The 21,168-nt window shown below is 40.6% G+C and overlaps 1 protein-coding gene across 2 annotated transcripts; it reads right to left on the reverse strand.

Moving 5' to 3' along the window:
- Positions 1-8,592: 8,592 nt before the first annotated feature.
- On the reverse strand, positions 8,593-20,015 carry SERPINB12 (serpin family B member 12). Of its 2 annotated transcripts, none has more exons than XM_037988047.2 (7): positions 19,848-20,015; positions 17,473-17,547; positions 16,294-16,434; positions 14,796-14,913; positions 11,869-12,011; positions 10,378-10,545; positions 8,593-9,389 (listed from the first exon to the last, which is right to left on the reverse strand). In XM_037988047.2, exons 1-7 carry the CDS (start codon positions 20,013-20,015, stop codon positions 8,985-8,987), a joined length of 1,218 nt encoding a protein of 405 aa, XP_037843975.1. In that variant the 3' UTR covers positions 8,593-8,984. The 2 variants fall into 2 exon arrangements, with proteins under 2 accessions (XP_037843975.1, XP_008012051.2); XM_008013860.3 differs by having other exon boundaries at positions 17,413-17,547.
- Positions 20,016-21,168: the final 1,153 nt, after the last annotated feature.

The following is a 21,168-nucleotide window of genomic DNA, read 5'->3' on the forward strand; positions in this document are numbered from 1 at the left end:
AAAAATCAAGAAGAAATGCACCTATATAAATGTCAAAAAAAAGAACAGACATAACACAGGGAAAGATATATAAATGACAGAGCATGTGATTGCATGCTCATAAATTCACTCAAAACAAGAGAAACTTAAATTAAATACATACTACTATAGTATTTTTTGTCTATCAGTTTGGCAGGCACCCAAACCCTTTATGACTTTCTGTGGGTGTGGTTGTGAAGAAATAGGCAGATACATAGTATTGCTAATAGGAGTGCTATGGTGTAATCCTTATAACCAGAATTTAGCAATAGCTAAGAAAATTACATATGCAATTGTACTTTGGCTCAGCAATGCAACTCCTAGAAATTTACCCTAGAGGTATACCTCCATAAATACAAAATAGCATATATCCCTTTCTTGTTCCTAAATTGTTGGTTAGTGTCATTATTCTTTTTGTCATAACTCTAATTTTTTTAAGCTTTTGTCTTTCACTTTTTATATGTCTGCTTTTGTCTTTATTATTTTCATCTTTATTTGGGTTTGTGAAGCATGTTCTTCTTTTTTCAAAATTCTGGGGGATAAAACAATTTACACATTTTAATTATTTTCTGTTTTCTAATAAATAAAATAAAAGTTTAATTTTTTCTCTGTGTAATTTTTTCGACTTAAATTATTGATCACTAGAAAAGCTGTGTTAAAGTTATTCACTATTTTTGTAAATGTTTCCATTTCTTCTTTTATTTGTACCTCCTGTATTTTCGAATTATGCTATTAGGTGATATTATTTTTTACCCTTAACACATGGCGTCTTTTATCAAACTGAAATATTTATATTTGTTCTTATTACTGTTTTGGACTTTGGGTAGAATTTTTTTGGTGTTATTCTTGTTATTTCTGCTTCTCTCTTTTTAATACTTCTATATTGTCTGTTTTTCTCTATCATTATTTTAATCTTCTTGTTTTTACTGTTTTAGAATTGTGTCCTATAAATTGTCTATAAGTAGATCTTTGTCTTTTTAATGCAGTCTTTCTTTCAACTGGCCAATTTAAAACATCCACATTTCTTGAGACTGGTCATATTTGTACTTATTTGCTGTCTTGTTTTATGCTTTGTATGTGCTATGCTTTCTTACTTTCTTTTTTTTTTATATTCCTTTGATTTTTTTTCAAGTATTTTTCATTCTTTTTTTTCCTCTACTGTTTTGGAGATTATGCATTCCACTTCAATCTTCAACTGGTTATAGTTTAGTTTAACACAAATATTGTACATAATTTTTAAATTAATGTCCAGGGTTAAACTATTTTCCCCATCATGCCCTGAAAAGAACAAGAACCCCAGAGGTTTTATTTCCTTCCTTCCATTCTCTCTCCATAATTCCCTTTGTACTCCTCAAGCCTACTATCTTCTACCTCTCAATGTGAGATCATCTGAGTTTTAATTCTTAAATTATTAATTCCAATTTAATCTTCAATCATGTTTTACTCTCTTTTTTGCATCACTGCTACTTATATTCCATACTTTTTAGCCAATTCATTTTTTAAAATTTTTTGGAGCAGAACTTCTAGTCATTCCTTTAGGTAAAAGTTTTCAGATAGTAAACTTAGAGTGCTTGCTCATGCATCTGGCCGTCGCACTTGAATAAAAGTTTTTATGGGTAAATATTTCAGTTTACAGTATTGTTTTCTGCCAGAAATTCAAAATATTGGTCTGTGTCTTCTTGTAGGACAAAGAGAAAGCTAAACTCTATATGATTCTCATTCCAGTTTATAAATTTGACCTTTTAACACAAAAAGCTTTTAGAATATGTTATTTCTGCATTGATCTTCTTTAATTTTGCCACAGTGTAGAAGTCTGGGTTCTGAATGGGTCCTTTCAATATGAGAATGCATGACTGTTTTCAATTCTGTACATTGTTTTTCTTATTTCTTTGAGTATTCCTATTCCTCAGTTATCTCTCTGTTCTTCTTTCCTGAAATGCCCCTTAATGAATGTTGAGACCCTTTAAACTACCTTACATGATTCTTAACATGTTTAAGGTTTTTGTTTGTTTGTTTGTTTTTTCATTTGTTTTTTCATTTGTTTTGTGAGACAGAGTCTCACTCTGTCACCCAGGCTGGAGTGCAGTAGAGCAATCTCAGCTCATTGCAATCTCCACCTCCCAGATTCAAGCGATTCTCATGCCTCAGCCTCCCAAGTAACTGGGATTACAGGTGTGCCACTACACCCAGCTAATTTTTGTATTTTTAGTAGAGACAAGGTTTCACCATGTTGCCCAGACTGGCCTCAAACTCCTGGCCTCAGGCGATCCGCCTGCCTCGGCCTCCCAACGTGCTGGGATTACAGGCATGAACCACCACACCTGGCCAACATTTTTAGGTACTTTTGATCCCTTTATCCTTTTATTCTACATTTTGTACAATTTCACAGCTCAATCTACCAGCTAACTCTCCAGTTATTTTCTTTCTACTAGTCAATCTACTTAATTGTAATAATCAAATTTATTTCCAGAAACTCTAAATGAATATTTTTAATAATACTCTGTTCTTGATATATGGATGCTATCAAGTATATTACTTATATATTTTTAAAATCTCTTGCTTAACCCGTTAACCCCATTGAGGCTGATACCCTTCTTTCATGTGATTATTCTCTACAATCATGTGAGAGATCCGGGTTGTACGTTTCTCTTTGTATTTGAGATTCCTCATTAAACTATCTATGAATACTGCTTTGGGGTTTACCACAACTTGCCTTGGCAGTTTAACGGTGGTATGGCCTGGATGTGCTTTGGGGCAAGCGTATTAGTGGTTACAAACCTTGTTGGGAACTTCTACTTCTTGATACTTTCATTGAGTGGTGGTGATACATCTTCTGTATAACATCCAGCCAGACAGCCTAGTTAAAAATGCTAGTTCAATCATTTGCTATCTGAGGGATGTTAGGCAAATTACTTAATCCCTTTGTGCCTTGGTTTCCTCATTTGTTATGGGCAGATAATAATAATAACCCACCTCTTGGGATGATTGAGAATGTTAAATGGACTAGTGAACATAAAGGTCTTCAACCAAAGCTGGCATACAATAAGCACAAAAAGTGTTAGTATTATTACTGTCCCAGTTCAGATATTTCATGATTGCAGTCTTGTTCTGGATATTGAAACTCATTCCATGCCTGAACCCAACATTGTAAAAAATCCAGTGCTAAGGGGAAAAGTCACAGCTGCCAACAATTATTGGGCATAGTGAGAATTTTAAATGAGGAATTTCTCTTCTTCCATTGATTATCAATTGAGGTCATAGTTTTACTGAAGGAATTTTTTTACTGGCTGATATGGTTTGGCTCTGTGTCCCCACCCAAATTTCACCCTGAATTATAATAATCCCCAGGTGTCACGGGAGGGACCCAGTGGGAAGTAATTGAATCGTGGGGGCAGATCTTTCCTGTGCTGTTCTCGTGATAGTGAACAAGTCTCATGAGATCTGATGGTTTTGTAAAGGGGAGTTTCCCTGCCTATGCTCTCTTGCCCACCACCATGTAAGACATGAGTTTGCTCCTCCTTTGACTTCCTACCTCCTTTGCCATGACTGCGAGGCCTCCCAAGCCATGTGGAATTGTGAGTCCATTAAACCTCTTTTTCTTTATAAATCACCCAGTCTTGGGCATGTCTTTATTAGCAGTAGGAAACGGATTAATACACTAGCTTTCCGAGTCTTTGACTGCATTGGATACCACTCAAAACAACATGCATTTAATTTTAATTCCTGTGATGTTTACATCATGATGTCAGGAGCTAAAGATAAAGTATATCTGCACTCACATACACCAAAATAGATCTGAGAATGGCTTTCTGTTTCATGCATACAAAAAAGCCGACTTGCCTAGATAAGAAATTCTTTAATCATGTATTTTCCCTCAGACCTGCACACTAAGTTTCACTATCTTCAGAAATTTTGTACAAAAGTTTGATGCTCATCTGGTTTTTTTTAAAATCCTTTATACATTGTAACTATTTCTTTTTTTGCCCAAATGCTGATAGGATTACTTTCTCAATCTTTTAAAGTTTTTTAGCATGTCTATTTTTGCTCTGCAGGGGAAGAGGGAATCATTGAGTATGATCCTGTGACTATCCAAGTTAAAAAGATTTTCTTCCATCATGTCTTGGATTGTTGACTTTATGCCAATTAGTCTTTTTTTCCTGAGAAACACCATAGTTGTTGGGTTTACTTTCTATTCTCTCTTTATATCTACCAACTTCTCTCTTATTATTTCCTATACATTCTAAGAGACACACTCAAATACCCCCTATTCATCACTAACTAAAGTTTCCAGTGTCTCAGTTTTGCTTCTTTATTGCCTTTAAAGTCTATTTAAATTCTTCTATTGCATTTTTTCATTCCCTAGTCATCTGTTTTTTTCTCATTTAGCTTTTTCACATCTTATCAGAGTTTATCTTCGCAGCATTGCACTCCTATTCCATAGATTTTGTGTCTTCTTAAATCCTATTAATTATGCCCAAAAGCTTTTAAAAGTTTCTTCCAGTTCTTGCTGTATATCATTTTATGAAGTCAGCCTCTCTCTCTCCCTCCCTCCCTCTCACTCTCTCTCTCATTTATAACATGATATATCTCTTCTTATTCGGCACTTATTTTTTTCATACCTTATACTTTTGTCTCCACTTATTTAATCTTGAACACGGAATGATCTGTTCAGAACCTATGTGTGTCAACAAGGGGTGTGCGAATTTCTCAGCCCCACTGTTGTGCACTGGGTTGCTTTTTAAATCCTTTTCACCTATCTGTAGCTAAAACTTTGTTGATGCACATGAAAGAAAACATTATTTAAATGGAAAATTTATTGCATTAGAATATGAGCATTTATAAATTAAATATTAAGGATATATTATGCTTCATATAAATACTGTGAATAGAGTATTAATATGCTTAATACATATATTAATATGTTTAATATACTTAAGTATGCACATTTGGGGATATTTTCTATTTTTATTGGGTAAAAAAAGGATTTGGATTCTTTTAATTGAGTAAGGAGAAAATAAAACGGATTTGGGAAACTAAGAATGCCAGATGAGTGGTGTGGATGAAGAACACATCTGGAATTGGCATTCAAGTGTGGAGCAAAGAAATCCACCGAGACAACTGCACAAGCTTCCTCACCCTGCTGCTCCAATTGGACCTCCGCCTCGGGTTAATGACACTGTAATTTTTAAAAATACCAGCATGCAAAAGCTGTAAACAGCAATTAGGAATGAAGCAACACATGTTCTGGCTTGTCCCAGCTCAAGGAAAAAAACTACAGAGGAGTTTGAGAAGTATGCACTAGATAGTGTATGAAGTTATAAGGAGGACTTGAAATGCAGTTGAACATACAGATTCTGGATGTATTAGGGAGTCTGTGGAGTACTATATGTCCATGTGTCTCTTACCAGAATATTTACAGTCAGCATAAGTGAAACAATTGTTTTGAATCTATATTACCTCATCTGTTCTACCTGTCAACATTGCTATGTGGAGGAAACCTTAAACTGAGGAAGTGGGGAGCTCATTTTCTTGTTGATTTAAAATCATTCTCTGGTTGGCTTTCCAGCAATTATATCGGCCTACCAACTTGTATGTTCTTTCTACCCCTGGGCACCATATTGCTGGGTCAATCTTGCTGGTGCAAGAAAAATGAGTCAAGATCTCCCTGTTTGGAGCATAATTTCCAGTGTCTGAAAGGGTTCCATCTAGTGTAGTTCTGCTGGGCTCAGGTAAATCTTCTCCTCCTTGTATGGGCTGGGTCTGGGACACTTTAAACAGACAGCGTAGATAAAATATCCAAGAACACTCCCACCAAGGCTCTTCCTGTCCTTGGCGTCACCAAAAGTATTTTATTTCTGATGACTAAACTGCCTAGGATGGAAGGAACAAATGCCTGTCCTCACCTTCTTCCAAATCATAATTGGGAAGTCATTCAGTCTTCAAACGGCTGCAGAAAAAAAAAAAAAACAAAAAAAAACTAACTTATAAGAAAGAGAGAGGGTGAAGGACAGCAGCAAGTACAAAGTAAAGAGATAGACGTCCAAAATTCAAGTTGGGAGAGAGCTTATGTTTCTGAACTCAGAGGAAGGCAGCAATGGGAGGAAACAGGCAGACTACTCACTGGCAATGAGATGCTGATGACCCCTCAACAGTGCCTTACTGCCCAGACTCGTTAACTTGTAGTCAGCAGGGACCGGGTGTGGTGGCTCAAGCCTGTAATCCCAGCACTTTGGGAGGCCAAGGCAGGTGGATCACTTGAGGTCAGGAGTTCAAGACCAGCCTGGCCAACATGATGAAACCCCCTCTCTAATAAAAATACAAAAATTAGCCGGGCGTGGTGGCAGGCGCCTGTAATCCCAGCTACCTAGGAGGCTGAGGCTTGAGAATCACTTGAACCCAGGAGGCAGAGGTTGTAGTGAGCCAAGATTGCACCATTGCACTCCAGCCTGGGCAACAGTGCAAGACTCCATCTCAAAGAAAAAAAAAGGAAAAACTTGTAGTCAGCAGAAATTTCTTCTATATTCTGATCATCAGCTGGCTATCACTCCAGTTTTAGCATTGTCAGTTTTCATCTGTTTTATATGCCTTCATAGGGTAATTATGATGGAAAGCTGGGAGAAACTATTACTGGGGCAAAATGTAATTTTCCTGTGTAACTGAAATGAATTGTTAGTTTCATAGATTATGTATTTTTATATTTTTGGATGAAACAGTTTGAAGTTAGATTCATATCCCTGAAAAAATCAGTTGGCAACACATCGTACATATTTTAACTAATAATAAAAGTGCTTTATTCATTCAGAAGAAACTTTTTAATACATCAAAAGTAAAGAATGTTTATGATTTACATAAAAATTTAAGATTCTTAATTTTCCTCATTATTGTAAATAGATACATTCTCCCTCTCATGCTTTAAAATATGAGAAATCCCGATATAAATGAAAAAAAAAAAGTGTTTACCAAGTAAAAGAATAAGAACAAAAGAAATGCCGGGCAATGCAGGCCTATATACAGGTCATGGTTTCCAGCTCGGTGTATGGCAGTGATGCCAAGTCAGACATGGAAACAGACCCCAAAATGTCAACCCCAAAAGGAACTACAGGGGACATGAAGTTTTTGGTTATCTGAAATAAATGTGACCCATGGGACATGGATTCTGGAAAAGGCACTGACTCAAACTGCCTCACGTTACCAACAACGAATTGTTTTAGGTCATGAGCTTCACCAATGAGAAGGTTGTATGGAGAATGTGGAACTTGTCTCTTAGAGCACAAAGAAATCACTGGGGTAGGTGAGAAAAGGGAGAAAAGGCTAGCCTGGGAGCAGGTGTGGTTCACCTGCCTTCTCCCACGAAATACTGCTGCGGCCACGCTGAATGACTTGGTGGCAGCTGGGAAGAGAACAGCCACAAGGTGGGCCAAGGAAACTGAGCCACAAGCAAGACCTGAAACCCACCTCGCTAGGAAAGAGACTGACTGCAAAGAGATGTGAGTCAGACATGTCAGCGGTTATGGCAGAACATTCAGCTAAGACAGAAATGAGGAACTCACATTACCACACCAGAGAACAGAGGCCCTGAGTCCGTGAGTAGGAACACTTAGGGGTCAGGCCTTCAGTAGACCAGAGCTTGAGATGAGCCCAATGGCCTTCTTGACAAGGATTTCAGGTTTTGTTTTGGCTTTTTGGGTTTTTTGTTTGCTTTGGGTTTTTTTTGTTTTGTTTTTGTTTTTCTGAGGCAGGGTCTCGCTCTGTCACCCAGGCTGGAGTGCAGTGGTGCCATCTCAGCTTACTGCAGTGCCCACGCCCTGGGCTCAAGTGATCTTCCCACCTCAGCCTCCCGAGTAGCTGGGACTACAGGTGCACGCCACCACACCCAGCTAATTTCTGTATTTTTTGTAGAGTCAGGGTCTCAATATGTTGCCCAGGCTGGTCTTGAACTCCTGGACTCAAGTGATCCACCTGACTTGGCCTCCCAAGAAGTGCTGGGATTACAGGCATGAGCCACCATGCCCAGCCAACAAGCATTTCTATGGACACCATGCCCAGGCTCAAGCCTGTTCTCACCATGTGGCCTGGAATGAGACCTCTGGGAAGACACAAAAGTCCACATGGCCAGAAGGCAGACAGAGGAGCACAAGGAGGCCAGCCATCCACAATGGCAGCAGCATTCCTCTCCACACCTGCCTGTGCTGGGTGCGTAAGAGGAACTAGCCACAGGTGGGAATTCTTGGAGCTAGCGGGAGGAGAGACAGAGGGAAGTGTTTGATGATAATGTTGGGGGACCCAACAAGGAAAACTGAGATAAACCTCCTCTAAATCCACTAGCCACTTTCCTGGGTCAGTATCAAAATCACAAGACAAATATCATTCCCCTGCTCTGTGCAAAAGGAGTGCTGGTTGGGGCATTCATACGTCTTTGAGCTATCACTTAAATACACCCAAGCCCTACCTTCTCCTAGGTGAAAAGACCTCACAGGACATCTTCCATGCAGGAGCTGTCAAAGGAAGAAACAGGGCATCTTGCCCAGTGATGACCACAATCATAACTACCCCAGAAAGAGAGCTGAGTTTCCAAACACGTTCCAGTCAAACATGTTCTCTTGCTGCCCATGTTAAAGTGGCTTCTGAGTTTGCTATCTCTTAGAAATGGTCTAACGACCTGAACTTTTAGGATTCCTTCAAAAGGAGGTAGGTACTGTACTGAATTGTGTTGACCTTCAGGTCACAGAGGGTGAATGTATACGCTTGAAAGTTTAGGGTAGAGAACAATAGCCCTTCAATACTAACAGACTCAGACGAAAATAAGCTACAGGGTGATGGAAAGATGAAGATAAGCACAGGCTGATGGCTGGAGGATGAAGGGGATGCTTTAGATATTACCAAAAACTCAAATGCCCATCTTATGCCAGGGGAAAATTGTATTGATATTTTCCTCCAGCTCCAAAGTACTAGACAATACTTCCCTTTTAAGGAGAGCAGACCCTGCCATAAAAGAGAATGGTTTGGGTTTTGTTGTGTCTAATGAAAAAGAGAAAAGGGTGGTTGGCATTAAACTCCACCCAAGATGGTAGTGACCTTTCCGAGACAACAGCCCCAGTGGCTGCAGCTGCCTGGGTGCCGTTTTCATCCACCTCCACAAAGGTTTTGTGGATGATTTTTGACAAGTACAAATTGGGACTTGGAGAGATTCCAGTAAGATCAGCCCTCGTTTCATCAAAGATATCTGTAATGCCCATGTCTTGTAAAATGGAATTGAGATCATAGCTGTCTTCCAGGGTGAACCGGGGGAAGGACAGGACCACCGATTCTTCTGACATGTTTTCTGAGCTGCTCCAGGCCACTATCTTTTCATAGGTGATTTTCCTTTCAAGCTACAAGAGGAAGGAAATAATATTTAGCGTCAGATTATGCAACCACAAAGAATGCCCCAATTACTTCAAGGTGCCTGAGTCCATTTCAGTGGTGGGTGACGACCTTCAAGGCCTTTCTCTAAGCCAGAGAATAGTCTGATTTCATTTAAAACTTCAAGCAAATATCTTTCCTCTTTGCAAAGAGTTAGGGGACAACTCAGGTTCCAGTGTGCTTTGGTGTTTGACAGACAAATGTTCAAAGCACAGCAAAGCTCAGTCGATTAGTTGGGTGCTGTGGCCAAGCCCTAATTTTTTGAAGTTAAATTTCCTCTTCCATAAAACAGAGATAATACGATTAAGTTCTTGCAAGCATTAACGAAATCATGTGTATAAAGTACTTAACACAGTGATAGCGCATAGCAAATTCTGAATAATGGTTGTTACTGATGTTGTAATTACTCTGCCTGCTGTATTGGTATTTCTCTCACTTTCTCTCCGTTTCTATCTTTATCTCTTTACCCCCTTGGACAAAATCTGTAGCTGAGCTTCTCCAGCCTTTATTAATTCCTGCCTCGCAAGCAATCAATTCTGGTGTCATTCTCTACGCTTCTGTCAAGGTACATATTCCCCAAAACAGGATTCAGTTAATTCTTTAACTGAGCTATAGAAAAATGGTATGAGTAAGAGGCCAGAAGTCAGGATATTCAGAGAAAAGGAAAAGCTTAAAAACTTCTCAAGTTACTCAGAACCCAGATTCCTCGGTTTGCTAAAACAGTGGCAGAGAGCTATGAGATTAAAGAAGAAACTCCAGTCCCAATATTTCTGGCGTTTGTTGTTTAATTCTAAACAAATGAGGATAAATAATCTAATCTAATGCAGATTCTTATACATTCCTTGATGTCTGACAGCTGAGGTACTGTATTTCCTCAAGATGGTAGATGGTAGACAGTGTTGTTCTCTAAGGATCTATCATTAAATATTTTGTAGAGATGTGGAAAAGAAGATTTACCTCTTCCAGAGCCTTCAGGTTATCTTTAGAGTGAGATGGCAGCAGGACGAACATGCTGAGCTTCCCCTTGGTGTACCTCATTTCCAGGATCTGTGCCTTCACCTCCTCTATGAAGCCAATTCTGTAGAGGCCTTTTTGCGTCATCATCTTCACACTCTTGTTTTCATTCTGTAGAGGTCAAGGTAGGAAGTCACAGGATGGCTATAGGAAGCTCCCAAATTCATATGGTCCCAGCTTCACTGAGGACAGGGGTTCCTAAAGATGAGAAGGTCCTACAGAAGTCCTGAGCCATACCAGGGATCCAGACTGAAAGAGTCTGCCCACTCATCAGTGGCCCTTACTTTGCCAACACTTTATCTTTCAGTGTCTTTTTTTTGTTGTGGAGTGATGGGGCGGGGGGGGGGGGGGGGGGGCGGTGTTTGCTTGTTTGTTTTTGAGGCAGGGTCTTGCTCTGTCACCTAGGCTAGAGTGCAGTGGTGCCCTCCCAGGCTCAGGCAATCCTCCCACCTCAGCTTCCTGAGTAGCTGGGGCCACAGGCACAGACCACCATACCTGGCTATTTTTTTTTTTTTTTTTTTTTTTTTTTTAGAGACAGGGTCTCCCTGTGTTGCCCAGGTTAGTCTCAAACTCCTAGTCTCAAGTGATTCTCCCTCCTCAGCCTCCCAAAATGCTGGGATTACGTGCATGAGCCACCTCACCTGGCCTTTTCCATGTTTTTTAATCAGTTCTTCAGCTCCCAAGATGACTATTGGTAAACTTACTATCAAGGCAACTCCACTGTTAAGTCAGCAGAAACACGCCCTGCCAGCCATCCCACTGTAGGGCCTGCCCCAGCCCAGCCTCTTGGCCTCACACCACCCCACGCCAGCTGGCCTGGATGACCCCACCACAGCACCAAGGGCAGCCATCGTTAAGTGAGAATCATCTCCATCTTAAATAACAACACCTGCTCCTTCAGAGGGAAGGCACAACCCCACGCACCTTAAATCTCACAATAACCTCAAGGTGGTGGGTGAGGGATGGTCAACCTGCAGATGGGAATATTCGGTGCCTGAGAGAAAAATGCATCTCTGGTAATAAGCTAACCGGCCGACAAGTGGGTGGCTGGGACCCAACCCTTCGTTTCTAAATCTACTAGCTTAGGACACAGGTTTCTGGGGCAAACGCTCACAGATTGAATCCTAATGCATGAATCTGGCTAACTAACTTAGCCTTTCCATTTTTTGTCTCAAATCCTAAGTGGAAATCATAATAGCACCCATCTCATAATGCTCTTTGGGGGAACAAATGAAATAACAAATGGAAAACTACTCAGTGCAGGAAGCACTTGGCACAAAAACACTCAGTGAAATTCAGGTACTGCTTCTTATCAATGAAAAATGTTCTTATTGTAAATGTAAGCTGTAACTTTTTGAGTATACATATTGCAAATCATTCCTAGTGCAAATTATGAGTTGGATAGCTAGAAAACCATGAGTTCTGATACACTACCTCATTTAGACAGAAAGGTGCATCCACTGTGTTTTCATGATCAAAATAATTTTCCCATTTGGCCTTGAAGTAAACAGCATTCACCAGGACCAGCACAGTCTCAGCATTAATAGTGTCCTTGCTGAAGAGTTCCTTGATTTTACCTAAGAAAAGATCCCAGAGAATATCCTGAGTATGAATTACATCAAAAGTATTTGTATAGATAATTTTCGTTTTTTTGAGACAGAGTTTCACTCTTGTCTCCCAGGTTGGAGTGCAATGACGTGATCCCTGCTCACTGCAACCTCTGCCTTCTCAGCTCAAGCGATTCTCCTGCCTCAGCCTCCAGAGTTGCTGGGATTACAGGCACACGCTACCATGCCTGGCTAATTTTTTTATTTTTAGTAGAGATGGGGTTTCGCCATGTTGGCCAGGCTGGTCTTGAACTCCGGTCGTCAGGTGATCTGCCCGTCTCAGCCTCCCAAAGTGCTGGGATTACGGGCGTGAGCCACCGTGCCCGGCCGATAATTTTTTTTAATGCAGCTTATCACCCCCAAGACTAGGGAGTGTCTCATTCAAGAACTAACCCAAGAAGATTAATTCACAGTCCTGGCTGGAGGTAAGAGAGGCGGTGATAGGGCAGGGGAGAAACGCTCCACTCGACCTTGCAGGGGGTCCAATCACAGCACTGTAACAGAAGGAATCTCCTTTGAGTCCCTATATTGCTTGTGTTTGGAACTTGTCAGTAGACATCTTATACTATGGTTTATCTTTCAAATTATATAGTTAGTCATCTGACAATATGATAAGCTCCCTTGAGAACAAAGAACGACAATATAAACTTCCTGTCTCAAGCACTCAACACAGCATAAGATATACGCTTACATATAAATAAAAATACACATAAATGTGCTAGGCCATGATATGAAACCTATTTTATAGATACTTTTACATGCTCTTTCTCATTCCATCCCACATTAATCAATTAATTGATCCATACCACTATAAGGAGGTATCGTTATCCCTTCTTCATAGAAGAATCAATTGCATCCAGGGAGAGCTGGTCACACAGCCAAGAAGCAGTAAGACTGGCGGGAATGAGTCCTCAGGCGTTCCACCTTTAAGCTCAGCTCTGGGGCTCCTTCCACAATAATACGGCCCTAAGCCCAACTTGAAAAGCCCCAGGCTAGCAGGCAATGGCCCATCTTCATGACACACCCTTTTCTACCTCAAACAACCAAATCGCCAGTTACTTGAATGTCTGCAGATGACTTAAGAAGAAAAGATCTTCCATCTCAAGAAGAGCTCCACTTAAATCCCATAATAATAGATTAGGTTGACATCGTCTACATTTAACATACTCTGGAGGAGTTAACTCACTAAGGGGAAAGTACACATTCAGGCCTTAATATGAACTTCGTTAATGAATTGCTTTCCTTTTGACAGCTCAGTAGAGCCTTGAAAGAATGGTCATTTTTGTGGCATATGAAAGAAAGAAGAAGCCATAATTTTGGAATTTACAGACTTCTCTCAAGGAAAGGCCAGGCAGGGGTATCCCATCCCTAAGTCAGTGTGAGAAAAAGAGGAGACAGGGAGAGAGAGCCACCACATGGAAAGGAGGAACTGAAAGTGTCGCTCTAGTACCAAGGACAGCCTAAAATAAGTCAACTATCATTTCCCAGCCTCCAGCCACTCAAAATGCATGCAAATGCCTGGGGTCATGGTCTCACTGAAGGCAGCAGACGCAGTGCACTACCTGTGCTCTCTCATGCACTCCAAACTTTTCACTGCACACAAACATCTTCCCCAGCCCAACAACAGTGATCAAAAAGGGGTCTAATCTGTGTCCAGCAGCCTGACCTGACCCTTCAAGTCACTAACTTTGTGCCTGGAGGGAAGAATTTATTCTGTTTTTCGAATTCACACAGGCACCGGCAGAAGGCAGCATTCTGTAAACCTCACCGAGAAGATCAGCCCTAATGAGGCTGGTGTCCTCCTCTCTTTCCCACCCAGAGCCAGCGAGGCCAGAGACCAAAACTGCAATAATAAATAACAGCAATATCCAAGCCGTTTAACTGTTTGATGCTGTTCAGACCATGCTTTTTTGTTTTGTTTTGTTTTGTTTTTTAATTTCAACTTTTATTTTAGATACAGGGAGTACATGTGCAGGTTTGTGACATGGGCATGTTGTTCACAGACAGTAGACATAGTACCCAATAAGTAGTTTTTCAACCCATTCCTCTCTCCCTCCCTGCCCCCAGTTAGTATCTGGAGGGTCCATTGTTCCTTCCCATATTTATGCCTGTGTGTCCTCAATGTTTAGCTCCCACTTGTAAGTGAGAACACACAGTTTGCCTTTCTGTTCCTGTGTTAATTCATAGGATTATGGCCTCCATTTCCATCCACGTTACTGCAAACGACATGATTTCATTCTTTTTTAAGGCTGTGCAGTATTCCATGGTATATACGTACCACATTGTCTTTACGCAACCCACTACTGATGGACACTTAGGTTAATTCCATGTCTTTGCTATTATGAATACTGTGGTGATGAACATATGAGTGCATATGTCTTTTTGGTAGAATGATATATATTTCTTTGGATATATACCCAGTAATGGGATTGCTGGGTCGAATGATAGCTCTGTTTTAACTTCTTTGAGAAATTTCCAAACGCTTTCCACAATGGCTCATTTACATTCCCACCAACAATGTGTAAGTGTTCCCCTTTATCTGAAGCCTTGACAGAATCTGTTGTTTTTTAAGTTTTTAATAATAGTCATTCTGACTGGTGTGAGATGGTGTCTCATTCTGCAAACCATGCTTTGAACACAGTCCACATATGTGAACCTCTGGCCCCCAGTAGACCAGCAATCTGCAAAGCTAGGCAGACCAATTTTCTTTTAAATGGAAACCAATACCAGCTCCCGTGCTTTTGACTTTCTTACCTTGAGATTGACATTCAACCCAGAAGTTAATCTCTTGTCTGGATTTTTCAGTGTTTTTTCTGAAATCAACACTTTCAATTGTCGTGTGGTAAAACTGAATCACACCATCTAAGTATTCCTGTTCAATTGGAATAAAAGGGAAATAGTGCAATAAAATCAGGCAGCGATGCTCATAGGAGTAAGGCTCTCCTGAGAAGTCTTCCAAGAAAGATGAGCCTGGTCATTTTCACATTGTAGGGACAGGCCTGACAGTTTCTAGTCATCCCCAGTCTTAAACTAGCCAGAGACATTTCAGTTTTTGTAGTTGCAAATGAGGATATTGAACATTATTCATGAACAGTCTATAGTTACAACAGGACAAGGCTTTCCTACTGGATATCGTTTTATTTCAACAACCCATCTGTGTTGTTTTATTTCAACAACCCATCACAAGGTAAATATCAAGTAACTTGAGAGACTTGGCTGGAAAATGCTTCTGTTTATAAGAATTAAACCCCCGCTTAATGGTTGCAGAGTTTCTGTTTAGAGTGATGAAAAACAAAGTTTTAGAAATAGATAAGGTGATGGTTACACAACATTGTGAATGTAAGTAATGCTACTGAAATGTACACATAAACATGGTTAAAATGGTAAATTTTATATGTATTTTACCATAATTTAAAAAAATCAGTAATGTAATATACCAAACCCATTGGTTTGTATACTTTTAATGGTGAATTGTTTAATATGTGAATTTACAGGTCATTAAAAAAAAAAGCTAGTTTTTAAAAATCTAGCATGAAAAAATCTTACTTTCATTGCAAGAGAGCACACTTATTTTGGCCAAAGGAGGCCACCGGACCCCTGGCTAATCCCTCACTAACTAGCCATGTCACGTCTTGACCATTGGTCATATCCCCCACATTTATTGTTTAGTACATGGCTCCTTCTAGTAATTCGAGAGGAAACTGAAGCCCAGATGGAGACACAGCTTGCTCTAGGTACAAAGCTGTTTAGCCACAGAGACAAGTCTTGTGCCTTTCAGCTCCAAATGCCAAAATGCAATCTTCTCCACTCCCCCACTACCCCACTCTCGAAAGAGCATAGTGAACACGATTGCAGGGGTAGCATGATCCTGGCACAAAAGGAGATTCCACAGAAACGTCTTGGGGGCACCCAACAGATAAGGGAGAGAAAAGCGCAGCAACCAGGCACCTTGACTGGGGAAGACAGTAGGAGAGGATGCCATTACCAAGCCCACACATGCTCCTAAGTCTCCATTACTCACACAACCCTTTTTCACCCACTCTATTCCACCCACAATGCTCACGTTGAACACTGGGAAGAGAACAAAAGTGTGGGACTGAAAGAAGGAGGTCCTGGACACCTCACCAGTCCACAGCGCATCATCCTATCAAAGAGGTTGTGTTCTAGATGGCAGGTGAGTAACCCAGCTACTCCCTGATTTTTAAATAATATGCTACATGGTAGCTTTTGTCACCATTTGTGTGCAACTCACCTGACAGATTGGGAATTCCTGCTCTCCATAAAGCCTGTTGGCAACACTCAGTGTGTAATCAGTCTTGATCCTGTCTAATTTGGAGAGAAGCTGCCCAAAGTAGCAGCTGACGAGTCCACTCTCATTGTTTAAGGACTCAGCCTAAGGAAAGCAGAAACAAAATGTGACCTTCACTGTGTCTATCAGAAGAGCTAAACACAACTAAAGGATGCGTGTTTTGTACAGAAGCAAGATAGAGCTTCTTAGTAAGATGTCAGTTGTCTCTGTTACCATGCAGGGGAAGTGAGCTGGGAAGAGCAGAGGAATGGAGGGTGAGAAGCGGGCCCAGTGGAAGATTATGGCTCCCACATCTTTATCAAGATCATCCAGGAAAAACACATCTGGGGAACTCAGCAATGCTCACTATATTTCGGACTGACACACCCGGATTTTCTTTATATTTAAAAGAGGCCAGACACGGTGGCTCATGCCTGTAATCCCAGCTACTCTGGAGGCTGAGGCAGGAGAAGCGTTTGAACCCAGGAGGCAGAGGTTGCAGTGAGCCAAGATCGCGCCACTGCACTCCAGCCTGGCAACAGAGCGAGACTCCATCTCAGAAAAAAAAAAAAAAAGAAAGACAATCATCTCTCTATCCTCCTTTTAAACTTTCTAAGGTAGGGGGATGCATACCCTGGAGAATATGTTTCCTCCTCCTGGCATGAGGCACCCAATAAAAGTTTTGTCTGTCAGTGCAGATTTCAGCACAAAATGGAACAAGCAGAGGTGGAGGGAGACGGTAAGAATTCCACAGCTGACCCTACTCCTTACCACCTTTATTTTTGACTATGCTCTATGTTGGGGCCCTGTGGCCTGTAGAAGCAGATGAGTGACACAGTGATGATCTAGGTTTCTTTATCATAAGCAGAAGATACGAGATCCTACTCTTTAGGAAACTAGCTCATAGCCGAGGACATCTGAGATCCATACTCAGAAAGGAATCACAGACCACATGAGGATATTGCTATTGATGGTATCCAGAGTCTAATGTTTGGGGATAAGCAACTATCACCTAATATCCTACAGTCAGAATGAGCAGTTTATAAATAAGAAGGGCAAGAGTTTACTATGGTGGCGGTTCACCTGCTGATCCAGAGACTCTGTCGTTTTCTTCTCCCCTTCCAGAGAGCTGTCAGCCGGCACTTTTTGTTTGTTGCTTTTCAGACAGGGGTCAGGTTCTTTGCTTTCATCCTGGGAAAGTTCGTTGAAGTGTAGTACCTGCATGATAATGGGATGGGGTCTTTCAGACAGTATGAACAGAGGGAAGCCTGAATAACTTCAGAAACATTTTCATAGTGAGACAATGGCAACGATTACATAGTCAAACAAAAAAATCAACAACAGTTTAAAGGAAAGTGGGTGCTTCTGTCCTTTGGCTGGGAGGTGGAATGGAGGAGAAGTACCAACTGCTACCCTGGGAGAACATTTATGAATAAATAAAACCAAACTAAAAGAATATAGAGGTATCCACTAGTTAAATGTAGCTATGGAGCATTTCATAGATACCCAATCTGAATTGACTGTAAGTGCAAATTAACATGCCAGATTTTGAATATAGTATAAAAAAAAGTTCATTAAAATTTTTACATTGATTATATGTGGATATGATGTTTTGCATATACTAGGTTTAAAAAGTATTATTAAAATTGGTCCCACCTGTTTCTTTTTACTTTTGTAATGTAGCTACTAAGAATTTTTAAATTAGTATGTGGTTCTCATTATGTTTGTGTTGGACAGTGCTGATCTAGAGTTTCACATGAATCAAGGGAGTGAGGACAGCAAAAGACAAGTTATCCAGAGTCTGGTAGAAAGGTAGGAGACAGGTGTCACATCCTGCACTGCTCAGACCCAGTTGGTCAGCAGGTGCCCTCAAGTGCCTAAGAAAGAACATCTGAATTCTGCCCTGCAAGATGCAAACCACACTCTGAAGCTAAGTTTTGCTAATGGAATAAGAAAATAATACATCAAATCTAAGCAGATAAATAAAGCAGAATGACCCCAGAAACACATTCTGTCTTAATCCATAAATTCTACTGCTCCATGTTCAGGGGAAACAGCCTGATTTGTGCATAACCCCTGCACTATGTGCTACATCCGAGGAATTATAAGGCCAACCACGGGAACTTGTAGTTTATTTGGGGGTTTGTTCTTATCACCTTCATTTATTTATTCTAGAAATGTTTATTAGGTGCCTACTCTAAGCCAAGTACTGTTATAGGACAAAAATCCCTGCCCTCTAGGAGATTATATTCTAGTGGAGGAGGCATACAAAAATCAAGACACATAGTAATTAATTACTGTATGCAGTATGTTAGACAGTAGAAAATGCCACATGAAAAAAGTATCCCTTAGGGGTTGGAGGTCAGGATACAGCACTAGATTAGGAGGTCGAAGTAAGCCCCGTAGAGGAGATAAACACTGACCAAAGTCTTGAAGAAGAAAGCGAGCTGAGGTCAGTTACCAGGGGAAAGAGCCATCAGGCAAAGGGACCCAGAGAAAAGCCCCAAGAGAGGATGGGCATGGCTTACCCAAGGAAGCCAGGAGGCCAGTGTGACAGGTACAGTGAGGAGGGATGAAAGTGAGAGATGGAGTCACAGGGCTTATCTGGGATTCAGATCTCCAGATCCTTGTGGCACAAGTCCTTGTGAGCACAAATCAGGCTGTTTCCCCTGAACATGGAGCAGGAGAATTTATGGATTAAGACAGAATGTGTTTCTGGGGTCATTCTGCTTTATTCATCTACTTAGATTTGATGTACTACTTTCTTATTCCATTAAGTTAAGTTCAAGTAAAGACTTGAACTTCTATCATAAGTGAAATGAGAAATCCAGGTTTTGGAACAGATGAGAAATATTATCTGGCTCAGGTTTTAAAAGGGTCTCTTGGGCTGCTGTGCAAAGGATAGATTGCCAGTGGGAGCAGGAAAACCCATCCGGAAGTTGTTGCAGTATCCAGGTGAGAAAAGATGGTGTGGTTCAGACCTCAAGGAGACTTGGAGAAGTGCCTGGATTATGGATATATTTCAAAAGAAAAGCCAACAGAATTTGCTAACAAAGGTGGTATAAAGTGAGAGAGAAAGAGTCCAGGAGGACACCAAGCCGTCTAGCCAATTAAACCATTTATGGTGCTTAATAAATATTTATTTAATGAAATGAGTGAGAGAGAAGACATATACACATACTGAAAATTGCTGGCAATATTGGTATTAGTAATTATAGAGTAAAAGAGTGACAGACATGCATACAGAGATAAAGATAGAGATGAATGAGAAAAGCTGCCAGACATGAGGTTGGGGAGCACCCTAAAGAAGGTAGAAGTTTAAGTGAGATTTTAAGAATGGTAGGATCGAAGAGGAAGTAAGGTGGGGAAAATACAAATAAAGACTCAGAGACCGGGATGGGTTCCAACCAAGCCCAGGGTGCAATAAGCACCTTGGCTTGCCTGAGTGGGATTAGCATCTGACTTTGAGTGTGGACCCAGAGTTTAGGACCCTGTGTAGCACCCCAGTAGACACGTACCTCATCAATCTGATGTGCACTGTCATTTCTAGCCCCCAAGCGGACCATACCAAGGGCAGCTGAGAGGCTCAGGGGAGAGAAAAATACGTTTTTATGATGATCATCTTTGCTTATCTCTTGAAAAAGATCAAAGCAAAATTTGGTGTTTGCTGCAACAAGAGAGTCCATTGTAAAACCTATAATGATCTAAAACCAAAAAAAAAAAAAAGGAGAAGGAGAAAATGGTGATTGGAAGAAAATAAGTGAACAAACAATTATTATTTTACATACCTGAAATGCAATCATGCACAATTATTCAGTATGCTATTAAGAACTGGAAAACTAAGGTCATTATCATCCCTGTATATAAATATTGGTGTTGATATTGATATTTATTGATTGATATTGATATTGATAGACAGGGATCTATTTTCATTTAGTGGTGTGAATTTGTTTCCTGGGGCTGCCATAAGAAATTAGCACAGACTGAGTGGTTTAAATAGCAGGAGTTTATTCTCCCATGGTTCTGGGGGACAGACGTCCAAAATCAAGATGTCAGCAGATTTGGTTCATTTCGGGACTCTCAGGGAAAATCTGTTTCACGCCTCTCTCTCAGCTTCTGGTGGTTGCCAGCAAACTTTGACATTCCTCGACTTGTAGACAAATCACTCAACTCTCTGCCTCCATCTTCACATTCTTCTCTTTATCATCCATGTATGTATCCAAATTTCCCTCTTCTTTTAAAGAGAGCAGTCACTGAATTAGGGCCCATCCTAAGCCAGTACAACCTCATCTTAATTTGACTACATCTGCAAAGATCCTATTTCCAAACAAGGTCATATTCACAGGTAGAGGGATTAGGACTTAAACTATATTTTGAGGGGACACAATCCTACCCACTTTGTGGTAGAACTCCCTTTATTCAGGCAAAATGAAGCCAAAGGCTAACATTATTTATTATCAAGTTAGCAGTCAAGCAAACATCATCCCATCTCATTCTTCTCCACAGGTTGTGGCTGGTTCAGCTTACACCTTTTGCCTGTACTTTCCCCTCGTTGCTCTGTGACTGAGGATATGCCCAGCAAATTCCCATGGGTCATGCCCCTTGTTAACATTCTCACCCCCTTTTGACTCATCCCACATGCAAACTACAGAACTTGAGGCACTTCAGTCAATCATTCATCTTGTTCAAGAAACAATAAATCTTGAATGATGCTGGGAGTTTTGATGTCACCAAGTGTACTAGTCCATTTTCACACTACTATAAAGAAATACCAGAGACTGGGTCATTTATAAAGGAAAGAATTTTAATTCACTCACAGTTCCGCATGACTGGGGAAAC

This window comes from Chlorocebus sabaeus, chromosome 18 (genome assembly GCF_047675955.1).
Source record: "Chlorocebus sabaeus isolate Y175 chromosome 18, mChlSab1.0.hap1, whole genome shotgun sequence".
In the NCBI taxonomy this organism is placed as follows: domain Eukaryota; kingdom Metazoa; phylum Chordata; class Mammalia; order Primates; family Cercopithecidae; genus Chlorocebus; species Chlorocebus sabaeus.